Here is a 13,897-nt window from a genome sequence, read left to right as displayed (position 1 = left end):
ATAAGGCAATAATGATACAGTCATGTACTGAAAAAAATTTGGGCTATCCAAAACAAACAATAAATCTCCCCCTGACAATTTCCTTAGCAGCTAAAAATAACCCTAGTTTTGCTTCAGCACTAACACCTACTGAACTCTTTACCCTAACTCTAAATCCTAATTTTAACCCACAACCCAATTTCCTAGCCTGGGGGACAATCTAAATTATATCAGTTCAACACAGAAATGGGGTTTAGATAATTAAAGAATGTATGTATTAAATAATTTAAAAATGTATTTCTCTGAATAAATATCTTAATAACACAAAGCCTTATTTTTATCCCTGGGGTTCATCTTCAAAATGTGAAATTTAGATTTTTTTCATTGAGAAGTGTGAGAAACTTTTTAAATGTTAATGGTCAATAAATTTAAATATTAAAAAAAAAAACGATAAAAGCAGCCATAGCCCAGTTTGGCAGTTGGTCAGAACACTGGCAGGCCGCTTACGGAGCTGTGTGAATGCAGTCCTCCAGCACAACATCCGCTCAGCTTAGCTGATGGACTGCAGAGTGAAAAGGAAGAAACATTTCTGATACGCCCGCTAGGTCTGGTCGTTAGTCACAAGTGACGATGCTGCAGAGATGAGCGGGGTTCGAATTACCCTCTGGTTTTTTTGGGGAGGTGGGGTCTGTGAGACCATGGATGGTCAACGGTTAAGATATGGTATAACCCAACATAGGGGTGTTTGAACTTGTAGCACAGTCTTACTTCAGACAAAGCTTGGGAAAAAAATATTTGAATATTTACCATTAGAATTACTGAGTTTATGTAAAGATTTTACAACTTTGGTTTTTACATCCTTCAAGGGGGTTCAGACCCCTGGTGATGAGCCAAGCCCACAAAAAAATAAATTCCAATTTAGGAGGGAAAAATATAGATAGAATGCAACTTATTCAAGACGGAACATTTCTGAGAAACACTTCAGAATCTGTATGGCCCAGAGGTAACTGCTAATTGGTCTGCTACTTGAGTGGAGGCAGTGAACTTTGGTGTCTGACTATCAGTGCAAAACCCACTCGAGCCCACAGGCACGCAGCACAAGCCGGGAAAGCAAAGAAATACAACACCAGGCATGAAAATTTCAAGCTACATTTAATCGATTACTTTTTTTTTTTTTTTTAATGAAGAAAAAATAATAATTATAGATGTACCTTAATATCAAACTATATCTTCTTCAAAAGATCAAAAACAAACAACCAACAAAAAAAAAGAAAGAAAACAGACCCATATCTTTTCATCAGCTTTCTTCGTGTAGCATTTTTACAAATATGTGCTGTACCAGACAGCCGCTGAAAATGTTGTCATGTCTTCAGCGTGGAAACTGTTCAGTATCGCATGATAAAGAGGACTCAGCCACCTCTACCACAAACCTGGAGGCATTGAAAATGGATGGTGGTGTGTGCTCATGCTGAAACACATTTCATTTCGATGCTTACGACATCACTCGATCCTATGGCGTCGCACCATTTCATACACTCTCTCATCGATAATTTTTTCACACTGCAAAAATATTTAAACGACAAACTAGGATATCTCCCTCCCGCCCAAATCCCTGCTCCCCAAGTTCAGCACAGGGCAATTTGTTAATTTATTCGCTTAAATTATAAATAACCAACAGACAAAAAAAATAAAAATAAATCCAACAAGAGCATCCACTCACTGGCAGAATATCTGTATAAAAAGCAAGATGTATCAAATGATCGAAACATTGGGTATAAAAAAGTCAAACAAATAATAAAAATAAAAAATTAAAAAATTAAAAAAACATAGCTGGACTTTTGAGTTTCCGTGTGTAACACAGCCAAGGACAATACTGACTTACTTTTTTTAATCCATTTTAAACAAGGCATTTTAGAACCACAGTTGTACAAGCCTATGGCTATGTTGACAAAAAAAACAAATAAAAAAAAACAAATATAATCAAATAAAGGGTCATTAAATTAATGGATTCTGAGCTTATTCACTATGTGTGGTTGAGTACCAATGGTGCTTTTTCAAAGACAAACATTTGGAGAAAACAGTTTTTGCTGTGCTACACCAACCACTGCAGTGGAATCAGCTGGGAAAGACTGGACACATCTTGCAGGCCCCATGGACTGCCTGCATCGAGAGCACCAATATAGTGGTAGTCACAATGAACCCGTCCCAAAGCTTGAACCTGATTGGACAATGCAGCTCACAATGCGCGACGACGACTCACTTACCTGAACGAATGAAAACGCGGCACACGGAATCTGAGAGGACGAGACGGGTCACGCGACTGCAAACGCAAGGGCAAGATCACAGGAGGGAAAAGCACTGGACAACGGGACCAATCACCTAATGGCTTTCTGAGCTGGAATGTACTGAACGACACTGCCATCGTTTCCTATTGGCTCCCAGTTTCGACCAATCAGACTGACACGAGACCCTGGAAACTGCTCAGGTCTTAGTGAGAGGACAGCGCTAGGTACAGGCAAGGGCTCCTAGAAACGCCCTCGCCCAGTTATTAGCGTCTCTCTCCATTTCAGGTTAGTGGATTTCGACACGCTTTCAACTTAAAGATGGCCGCTCATTGGCTCATGACAACCGCATCTGGCCTGGCCAGCGAATAAAACTGGATAGAAATAATGACAAAATATTTTCAACAATCAAACAAAAATGGCAAGAGAAGGCATTCCCCCCTCCCATCCCCACCCCCACCCCCAAGAGCCACACTTTTGGGTGTCAGACAGGGGCGCGAGGAACCCCGTGTTAGACAGGAATCACCCTGTACGACAGCTCGGGCTTTGACGAAGGGTCGTCCGACACGGTTATGACGCCTGACGCCTGAACCACGTGATGTGGCCCAATGGCCGGCAGCCAGGGACCTACAGCTATTGATAACGCTTCTCTAACCCTCTCAGAACGGACGGCACAAATACGAATTTGTGCGTTTGTGTTGACAGTTCACAACCTGTTCAGAGCCTGAGTACATTTGACACCATATCCATTCTGCCTCTGAACAAAAATAAAAAATAAAACAAAAAGGCCTTTTGTGCCACAGGTATGATAGTGAAAACCGAAGGACAAACACTGATGTCTCTGTGCAGTTGTGCCATCACTTGCTTCCAGAGTCACAAGCAAAGCTGTCCAGAGGAACAGACAAACAGGAAGTGGATGAATTAATGCATCGTCTTCAGTTTTCGTCTTTCTTCTTTTTTTGTTGTTGCTACAAACAGAGAGACAACACCGAAGCCAAATTCTGCAACATAACCATACAACGGGTGGGCCACTTGGGATAGAAAATAACGAAGGCCACCGATTGGACGGCAACCCCCGTCAAGTAAGGCTTCAGGCCCCCCGATTGGTCGATGATTTAAAAAAAAGAAAAAAAAAAAGAGAACAACAAACATAACAACACTTCCTCTTGCGGTGGTGATGGTGGTTGCCACGGCAGCGCTGCCTTGGATGGGCGTGTCACCCTGCTCAATCACACAGAGATCTCGTAGGTGGTCCCGCCCACTCCCGACACCTTTTTGACGTTAGTGTGACGGCTGGGACTCAGAGGGGTGCCTTGGACACTGTGGGTGGAGCCAAGGTGGCAGTCAGCCCGTAATTGGCCCTTGGGCTGCCCGTTAATTTTACCCAGAGCCAGTTTTCCTTCGGCCTCCTGTCTGGAAGTGGGAGAAAAAACAAGAGAGAGAAGGAACAAGTGTTTTTATTAAGTCCGAAGGAATGACGCTGTAAATGCATGTACACACACACACACACACGCAACACAAATAAAACAAACAAATACAAACTAATCAGACGTCCACATATACACACTTATACGCACGCACACACAAGCACACACATGCACACACATGCATGCACCATCACACCTGCACTCGCACAAACAGATGCATAATTTCACACACACACACGCACACACACACTTGCACTCACACACACACACACACACACACTCACACAGACATAAACACACAAACACCCACACAAAATTTCCTTGTCTTTAAAGCATCCTTTTATCCAGAGCTCATTCACAGACGCGGTGTAGTTATTGGGGACTGATAAAAGAGCGCGTTTGTATGTAGCCTTGCATGCTTGTTCAGCCATTATCCAGTCCAGCGAAGCTCCATGCACAATTGGGAAAGAACACGGCATGAGTCAGGAAGGCAGGAAATGGCACTGAAAATCTATACCCCAGGTATGAAGAGAATAGAATACTAAGCTTACCTGACATACACTTTAATTATACTATACTATTATATATTCTTAAGTATGAAATAGTACACTTCGGCATACTATTTTGGAAAATGGCAGCGTGTCCACACAGTCTTCAGCTCAAGGTGATTCAGTGCCAGTGTGGCAGAGACGTTGTGTGCTCACACATGAGAGACAGACAGACAGACGAACAGACATGCAGCCAGCCAGCCAGACAGACAGGCCAAGCATTCCAAAACGCCGTTAGAGATATTAATTATTGAAATGGTAGCAAAAAAAAAAATGTGTGGGGGAGGCAGGTCAATTTAGCTATCATTAAAAGAGGAGATTCAGGAAAAGCAGATTCTGCAGGTTCACAAAAGGCAACTTATAATGGCTGTAGGTAATCATATGCACATTTAGAGGGACAGGCCCGGGACGGGACATGCAGTTGCCTTCAGTCCAGGGCTGCCCAACCCTGTTCCTATAGATCAACCGTCCCGTAGGTTTTCATTTCAACCCTGACCTGGAGCACCTCATTCCACTAATTACCAGCTCAATGAGATCTCCAGCTGTTGAATGAGGTGTTCTTTGTTAGGGCTGGAGTGAAAACCTACAGGACTGCAGATCTCCAGGAACAGGGCTGGGTGGGCCTGCGTTAGACTTTTAGCAGCAGAAGGAGGAGGTGCACAGGGCAGTCCGTCTGGACAGGGGGTGCGCGCCTCCCCTAAATTAGTGCAGAAAAAACTACAGAACAGTGAGACAAGGCAGGAGCGATGAAGGAAACATGCAAAACAGAAAATAAACAAAGGGGAAGGAAACAAACTTTATTAGTTCTAAAACTTAAAAATACAAAAAAGCACTTTTGTTTTTCGACAACAAAGGTGGACAAAAAAACCCATCTAGAGTTCAATTGACATTAGAACTTACAATCTTTTTTGTCTCACAATGAATTGAAATAAATAAAAGGAAACATAAAAGAAAAAAACACACATGAATTACATTTTTTTACACTTTGATCTCGCTGAGATCATTGATCTCCCCCCCCCAAAAAAAAGAAACAAAATAATGTACAGGAAGTACCACCTGATGGACAGCTGCTCTTGTCCAATGAGGAGCTAAGGTTACCCACCCTGACAGGAAGTGGTGAAAATCTACTTCCTGTCCCTCTGCTCATGCACCCCCACATGAGAGAGGAGGATGGGGGGGGTGAGGGGGTGGGGGAGAAGTTAGGATTCGTACCTTGGGCCGCCCATAGGTGGTGAGTCTGTCCTCTCCAGGGCCCTGATGAAGGAAAGGGGTTTCTGGTGGGCGTAGGAGGGGGAGCGGGGGGGTGCGGAGGGGGAGGGGTGAGCCTGGTGGGCGGGGGATCGGTAGGACGCCTGCGTGTTGTTATTGGTCACGTCGGCGTGCAGGGAGGTGCTGGAAGTCCTGGGGGCGCGGACCAATGAGGACGCGGCGATGGAGGAGGAGGAGGAGCGGAGGGCCGCCGCCCGCACGCCGTACCCCGCCAGGCTGTCCCGGGACCCGAACACCGGGGGCGTGGGCCCCCTAGAGTGCCCGCCCACGCCCCCCCGGGGGCTGTCGGGGTAGCAGGGGCCCGAGGGGGGGCCGTACCCCCCGGGGGAGTCGTAGACCCCCGAGTCGGAGGCGTAGGCCGGGGGCTGGTGTTGCAGGTTCAGGGTCTTCTGCCTCTCCTCCATCTCCTTGCGCTCCTGGATGGAGGCCATGATGGTTTTGGAGAGGTTGTCATAGCGAACCGGGGAGGGGTCCCGGGGGTGGGGCGAGTGCCGGCCGACGCCCACCCCTCCTCCCCCGCCCCCACCCACACCCCCTAGGACCGGGCTGTAGGGGGACGGGGGTGGGCGCTGCAGTTCGGGGGCCCGGGCGTGGCACATTTTGGGGGGCAGGTAAGGCGAGTGGTACCCTGGCGAGGGCGCCAGTCCCGGGTGGGCCGGGCACTCCCCGGGCGGGGCGGGGGACAGGCTGGGGGGGTTCAGCAGGCTGTCGTAGGACAGGCTCCCGTTTCGGCTCGACAGGGTCCCCGGCGAGAACACGCTCTTGTAGGGGGTGGAGGAGGCGGCCACGCCCTCCGACCGCAGGGCCGGCAGCTGGGCCTTGTCGCCGCGGCGATGGGCCTGCTTCAGGCTGAGGGACCGGGAGTTGACGGAGAAGGTGTCCAGCTGCAGGGGGGAGGACTGGAAGGTGCGGTGGAGGGGCGGGTTCCGGTAGTCCGGCAGGTCCAGGTTGGGCTCGGAGCGGTAGTCATGACCCCTGCCCCCTTCCTCCAATATGGCCCCTCCCTTGTGCTCGTCGGGCATCATGATCTGTGCGGTGACAACATGGAGCAGTTCAAAAACTGCAGAGAGTAGTCTCACACACACAAGTTTTCACTCAACATGTTTAACCCTTTGAAGAGCAGGTTTCTTTGGAATGAAGTTCTAAGTCAGTGTTCTAGAACTCCGTTGCTTTCAGTTACAAGCAGCGATTGTTACATCGGCATTAGAATGTTCAGTTAAGAATGTTCTAATTACATATTTGTGACCTCACACCTTAAACCTTTTATAAACAAAGAAGGTACTGTAGCAGTGCTACACAGTGGTCAGGGAACTGGGCTGTTGAGGGATTGCCTTGTGGGGCACTGGCATTGCCAGAAGGTTCTGAGTTCTAATCCCGGCCGAGGGCCTTTCTGTGTGGAGTTTGCCCTGACCAGCAGTAAACAGTTCAGAAAACAGGCGGACGGATACGTGGAATAATAATGGCTAATGATATTCAGAACAAACCCCAAGCAGAATTCACAATCTTGGTCGTGTGTCCCTTCATGAAAAAGGAACGCTATGTGTGTTCCGGTGGCGCGGTGGGAAGGCGCACGTTATTCGGTTTTGGCGCACTCACCGTCACCTCGGTGCCGTGGTAGTGCACCTTCGGGACGGTGCCGAAGGACGGCCGGTGCTTGTACATGGCGGGGGTGGAGGGGTTCAGCGGCTTGGAGGAGGAGAGGGAGCTCTCTGCGAAGAGAGGCAGAGCAGAGGTCAGAGACGCGCCAAACGCAACCGCTCGCTCACGTAAATGGTAAATGGACTGCATTTATATAGCGCTTTTATCCAAAGCGCTTTACAATTGATGCCTCTCATTCGCCACAGCAGTTAGTGGTTAGGTGTCTTGCTCAAGGACACTTCGACACGCCCAGGGCGGGGTTTGAACCGGCAACCCTCCGACTGCCAGACAATCCTGGTCTTACCTCCTGAGCTATGTCGCCCCACGTCTTACATTCTGCGCCTAAAACCAGTTCTGGTGCACTTACGCAAGCCAATACTCATAAGAGCGTTTGCCGACCGTCTAAACGTAAACACGAATGCAGATAATTAAAACTGTCACATCGTGTACGCTGTAAATCACAAGTATTGAGCTATCAGAGATCATCTTGACATTTACAGTTCATAACCATAATTGAATATTAAAACATCACTATTATTCCTTTACTTCCAAAAATATAGCAGATCCACAGATTAATTATATTGAGGGACGAAGCACAGCTTTGACATTATTTTCTGCAGGTTTTATATTCACGGCGCCTCCACATTACAGGCTGTGCAAACGTGGCTTTGCTCCAGTGCAGTTAAGTACAAATTATAGCAGTAAAAGACGCTGATGTGTTTAAACACAGAACACAAAAATCAATAAAACGTTCCCTATCAAGCACTAGCGAACACACTAATTACAGTCCTCTTCTAAGATGTCCTCTGCATGAAAATGGTTCACTTATTTTGCACATCACTGACTAGACATTTGTTACCACCATTACCCACGAGGATTCTGCAGTCCGCAGTGAAAAAGGTTAGTATTCCTAACGCTGCAAAAAAAAGAAAACAAAAAGAGCAGTACCACAAGTCACCACCAGGTGGCAATGAAACCACAATGTGTCATCTGACTATATTGAGTCTTGCAAGTGTTCAAGCTCACTGTTTTTCAGGAAGAGGAAATGGATGGATGAAGCTTGAGTGAGGCCCCATAAATCGCTGAATGTCATGGCCCCAAAAACAATTTTTAAAATTATATTTACCCAACAAAACATAACCTTTGAACCTTTTGAAAATCGTTTTTTAAAAGCCTGTTTGTAATATGCTATTGTCCAGTCCCCAACATATTCACATGCAAATCCTAAACGAGCGATTGCTGGTTTCCCAGGTTAAATTCCCAACATCAAACTGAGCTCAGAAAAACCAGACACCACACTCAGCTGCTTGTTTTCGGCTGCGAAGCCGCGTTGTGTAATATTTTCGCTTAGTGACGGTTTGTAGCTTGCTACAGATCTATACTAAAATTATCCTCCCCTAGCGTTCCAACATCTGCCTCTGGGGTCGATTTGCGAGATCCACCCACCCCCCACCCCCCCCCCCTTCCTCCCCTCTATGCGTCCGCACCCCCAACCCTCCAACGCCCCCTCTCCAGCTCTACAAATCTGGAGCAGATTCACGAAACCAGGTCAGCCTCACGTCACACACACCGTCACCGCGATTATCACAATCAGCTACATCCCACCCCCACCCCCCACCCCCCCAAAAAAACACCCTGAATAAAACGGAGGTCCCCTCAGTGACTGTACAAGGAGGGGGGCGCGTAGACAAGCGGGTTGCTGACGACCGTATTCAAAGGCCGTGTTCAGTTTTTTTTCCCCATGAGCCACTTTGATATTACACACTATTAACAAATCTCTTCCTTGCTGACTTCATAAAGGGATTGTGCTTTCCCCCCCAGCAGGGCCAATGGAAAGTAAGCCCTAAGTACATAATATCGAGGGCCTGATGGTCCGGTAGAAAAATAATTCCAAAGCCAACACATCCACGCACACACACACACATACACACACACAGACAGACAGACGCGCACACACACACACACACACACACAAACAAATCCATTGTCATCCTGCATCTTTATACAATTGTTGCATTAGTTCTTGCTCATAGCAGATGGCAGCGATATTGCTTGTGTGTATGTGTGGGCCCTTCCGGAAAAGCAATATCCCAAAATATATTACAAATATATACTGGAAAATACAATGAATAAATTTCACAGCAATTGCAATTCATATAAAAAAATACATTTTGTAATATCCAAAATAGCCAATGACTTGCAAGCTTGTCTTTTCTAGTATAGTATTTCCTGATTCTGATAATATATATTTCAGTATATTGCAGCACATTTCATTCACATCAGTGACATGGTCAGTTAGGGACAGGTGTGCTCACCTTCACTGGAGGTCAGCTGGTTCTTGAGCTCGCTGTATTTGTCCGCCTTGGGGGGCAAGGGGGGGCCGATTTCCAACGACTTGTCGTCCAGCACGTCAAGACTCCCTTTGGACTGAGCAAAGCAGAGGGGAATGATGGGGGGTGGGGGGGGGGGGTTAATTACCATAATATTTACGACACAACAGGTAGCCTCACCAGTAAGAGACACAGAGGCGGGCCTTACCAGGCTGGGCAGCCAATGGGTGGGAGACCCAGGTGAAATACGGCGACTCCCCTTTACCCCCCCCGGCTCCTCCCCCAAACCTTCCCAACCTGCCCTCTGGCCCCCCGTTCTCACAACGGGACCTGGAGACGGTAGGGAACGCAGGCTTACTTTGGTACGGAACACGCTGCCATGGATCCCGTTGTCGCTGACCTTGATGGACACCCGTCTGTCCGTCGGGTCGGGGCGCAGGAACGGGGGCTGGACGGGGACGTGGGGCCTCTTCCTGGGGTCCAGCATGTACCTGCGTAAGGGGAAGTGACATCACAAAGGGTTGGGCTGAGGTCAGGAATGTGTGGGCGGGGCTTCGCCTTATAGAGCAGACACTGTCCATGGCCATTCTCTGAAGTCAAGTTAAGAAAAGTGCTGCAAACTATTTAGTAAACTGCAACAGTGCTGTACAGAGCGTCTAGTTGCAGAACGGTGTTACTGTGGCTTTCGATAGGACAACTGTGTATAATGGGACACCGGTTCATAAATGCACCAGCAGGAGTCAGTGCAGGCAGGCAGACTGCAGGTGCCCGACTGACCAGCAGGGGTCGCCGGTGAGCGACGAGTCGCGGGCCCATCTCGGCTCTCTGAACGTCCCGTCGCCGGGCCGACGCTACCTCCGACCGCCCCTCAGAGCGACAGTTTGACGAGCGGAATGACGGGCCGTCTGATCCCACGCCCAATCTTTACCCGCCCCCCGAGAGTGCGCGCGCCCACGCGGTACGTTCCGCTTAAGAGACCGCTCCCGTCTGCCAAACGACCCACATCTTTCCAAAAAACGGATCCGAACAGAAAAGGGAGCCTCCAGCAAACCCGACAGCTTTCAAAAGCCAACGACAACACAACCTTCACAGAAAACCCTTTTCAAACTCGGCAAGATGTTCAAAACTGCGGCAGGGTAAATGCCTCATTAACACGACCGATTTATCAGACTGAAACATCCTGAAATATCTCAATCGATGTGACAGCGTTAAAACCAGCACATACGCTGACTAACATCACATGTATCTATACCGTGCATGCGCACATATGCAACTCATAATTCACATCAATTTAAATGACTTCATATATTCCTTTGTTGCCAGGCAGAAATAGGCTGTTTCCACGCACTGAATGTAATCATTTATTTTAAGTGTTCTCATCGATCCCAATATCACTCGCTCAAAATCACAAAATTATGATTTAGGCCAGCGAAGGCTTTGCAAGTACCCCAGTATTTTGTGCTTAACTTGTTCATTTGCTTCAGATTTAAAACCAACTCATTCCACTGCAGGGAACTGTGCTACAGAAAGGTATCTCATCTCTCTTTGCGGTGTTGATGTCCTTAATGAATTGCTCTTCGGCAAAAGGCTCTCGCCCCTAATTTGGCAGCGAACCCTCCGCCACGGCTCCTAAGTATGGAGCACAGTGCATCTGGCTGCCCCCCCCCCCCCGCCCCCCCACCCCCGCCAGACATTTTGGGCTCATTTCCCCCTAACTGTCACTCAGCGGAGTGATTAAATTACAATGGCCATCTGCCATCCCGGTGGCTGTGAGCCTGCCCTCTCTCTCTCTCTCTCTTTCTATCTATCTGCACAGCTGAACAAAATGAGCACGCTGCCTCCTGGTGGTCTCCTGTGGGTACTGCCATCCTTTCAAATAAAATTAATTATAATAAGAATCATCGCCTTACTGCACAGCCTTGGGTTACCAGCAGCTGCCGTGGCAACCATACTCTCTCTGTGCCAGGGCTGTCGGTCCGCAAAATGGGTGGCCTCGATTTAACCTTGCCTCACCCCCCCCCCCCCACCACCACGACGCCCTCCCCCCCCACCCACGGCAGAGCTCTGTGCTTACCTTGGAGCTAAAGGACTACAGAGCACATACTGCACGTTGCCACAGCAACCTCGCGTGAAGGGATTCACTCCCCCACGGAACTTCCCAGTCACCTGCAAAACAGAGAGAGAGAGAGAGAGAGAGGGGGGAGGGAGAGAGAGAGAGAGAGCAAGGGCGAGAGAGTGAGAGAGAGAGATACAGCTGAATTGACATTGGCAAAAAATTATATTTCAGCTTGTGGAAAAAATTAACAAGCCATTAACTAGCTAGAAGTGTGAAACCTTGTCTCCCCCCCCACACACCCCCACAGGCAGCTGGGAAAGGCCCCGGTGGGCCCGCGCTCTACAGGCAGAGTGAGACAGAGGGCATGACAGCGGGGGCTGGGCTATTTTTAAGTAGCTCCGGCCTCCACTTCCAGCATCTCTGCATCAGGCGTCCTGGGGGGCCGTGCTGACTGGACGCAGCCCTGGCCGCTGGCCACGCCCCTCACCTGCTCATTGGTGGTTCGGCCCCCGGCCACGCCCCTCACCTGCTCATTGGTGGTTCGGCCCCTGGCCACCAGGACCATGTGGAAGCCCGTGAGGCCGATGACTGGGATGAAGAAGAGTCCCGCCACGCACATCACCACCAGCCTGGAGCCCTGCAGTCAAGGAGCCTCTGCACTGCGTTTGGTACCGCACACTGCACACACACACACACACACACACACACACACACACACACACACACTAACAAACACACACACACACACACACACACACACACACTGCACACACACACACACACACACACACACTGCACACACTGCACACTGCACACACACACACACACACAAACACACACACTAACAAATACACAAACACACACACACACACACACACACTAACAAACACACACACACACACAGTACTCTCTGCAGTCCTGGTATAACAGGTGTCTCAAACTCCAGTCCCAGAGGGCCGCAGCCTCTGCCGGTTTTTCCTGCTTTCCTTTCACTGAGCAGCCACTTCAGGCCTCGAAGAACAGGATGTGCCACCTCTTCAGCCAATTTAAATTAAACTCTTAATGTAAGCGCAGGGGCACATGAAAAACCCAGCGGCTGCAGCAGCAGCCCTCCACGATCTGAGTCCAAGATCGCCCCACCCCCCCCCCCCCCCCCCGGGCGGAAGGATACGTGACGGTGGTGTGCAGCGCCCCCAGCCTCTCCATGTGGTGCAGCACGAAGAGCAGGCCGAAGGAGAACACCCCCACCATGTGGACGCTCAGCGACAGCAGGAACAGGAAGAAGAAGCGGTAGTTCCGCCTCCCGATGCAGTTGTTCACCCAGGGGCAGTGGTGGTCAAAGTCCTGCGCGGGTTTTCGGTGGGGGGGGGGGGAGGTAAGAGAGAGAGAGCCGATTAGCATAATTAACTCACGCTCGAGCTTCAGCGTCGTTCGCGTAAACACTCGTCGATCTCGGCTCTGAGTCACGACGAGCGGTGAGAAAAAAAGTTCACGTGGGGCTCGCGGCGGCTCGAGGAGGCGAATTCGTGCGTCTACCTCCCAACCCGTAACCGAAGAAAGACGGAACCGCACGTTGCCGTGGCAACCACATCCCTCTCGAATTAGCGACCGCCCGGGATCGTCTCGTCTCGTCCACCGCTTTAACTTTACCCCACCGCGAACTCCGCGAAATATAATTATAGCCGTCTATCCGAGCTAATTCGGGAACATGCCACTGTGATACGTCTGCAGCTCATGAATATCACCGTCACCCTTTTAATTAGAATCTGTTAGCAAGTTTAGCAGCAACACTGCTGGCTGTGGCAAGCCCTGGCTGACATGCACAAGAGAATAAATCTTAGCCAACTGTGAATGTACCGCAGAACAGCACAGGTCAGATTAGCATAGCCTACCAGAGCTAGTCTGACACCTTGAGAGAATGTGTGAACACACAGCATCTGTCCCAGCCAATCAGATGCGTGTTGGTCACGGCGTATTTTTTTTAACCAAAATTTAAGTCAATGTTATGGGACGTCACCACGTGTCATAACGCAGGCCGAGCAATAGCTACGCCGTTTTCTCACTTGCTACATAGATGTGATAGCCTACACCTGTCAACAGCAACACGACACATCAGAGAGAAAACATGGGTCGCTGCTGCATCCCAAATACACTGCACCAATCTAAACGGAATAAACAGGGAGTGGAGTTTTAAACGTTTTTTTTTTTTGCCGTTATCGAACGAAACCAGAGAAATCTACACGCGCGGCGTGGCTCTGCGATGGAAAGCAGTTAAACGGTACAGTAATATGACCCAGCAGGACGGGCGTCCTGGATAAATGTTTGTGTACCAGCGTAATGGAGGCCAGAACACCCTGCAGTTAGTCAG

General features: G+C 49.1%; 1 protein-coding gene across 1 annotated transcript in view; it reads right to left on the bottom strand.

Moving 5' to 3' along the window:
• Positions 1–1,112: 1,112 nt before the first annotated feature.
• The window catches only part of zdhhc8b (zinc finger DHHC-type palmitoyltransferase 8b), an 86,404-nt gene continuing 73,619 nt past the window's right edge, over positions 1,113–13,897 (bottom strand). Inside the window, exons 4-11 of the mRNA XM_064353717.1 lie at positions 12,701–12,873; positions 12,056–12,158; positions 11,548–11,639; positions 9,832–9,964; positions 9,459–9,570; positions 7,102–7,214; positions 5,449–6,533; positions 1,113–3,674 (exon numbers count right to left, since the gene is read on the bottom strand). Coding sequence (XP_064209787.1) covers positions 3,491–3,674; positions 5,449–6,533; positions 7,102–7,214; positions 9,459–9,570; positions 9,832–9,964; positions 11,548–11,639; positions 12,056–12,158; positions 12,701–12,873 — 1,995 coding nt within the window. The 3' untranslated portion in view covers positions 1,113–3,490. The remainder of the gene's footprint in view (positions 3,675–5,448; positions 6,534–7,101; positions 7,215–9,458; positions 9,571–9,831; positions 9,965–11,547; positions 11,640–12,055; positions 12,159–12,700; positions 12,874–13,897) is intronic.

This window comes from Anguilla rostrata, chromosome 10 (assembly GCF_018555375.3).
Source record: "Anguilla rostrata isolate EN2019 chromosome 10, ASM1855537v3, whole genome shotgun sequence".
NCBI classification, from domain to species: Eukaryota; Metazoa; Chordata; class Actinopteri; order Anguilliformes; family Anguillidae; genus Anguilla; species Anguilla rostrata.
Note: the sequence above shows the minus strand (reverse complement) of the source record. Positions and strands in the feature narration are given on the sequence as shown.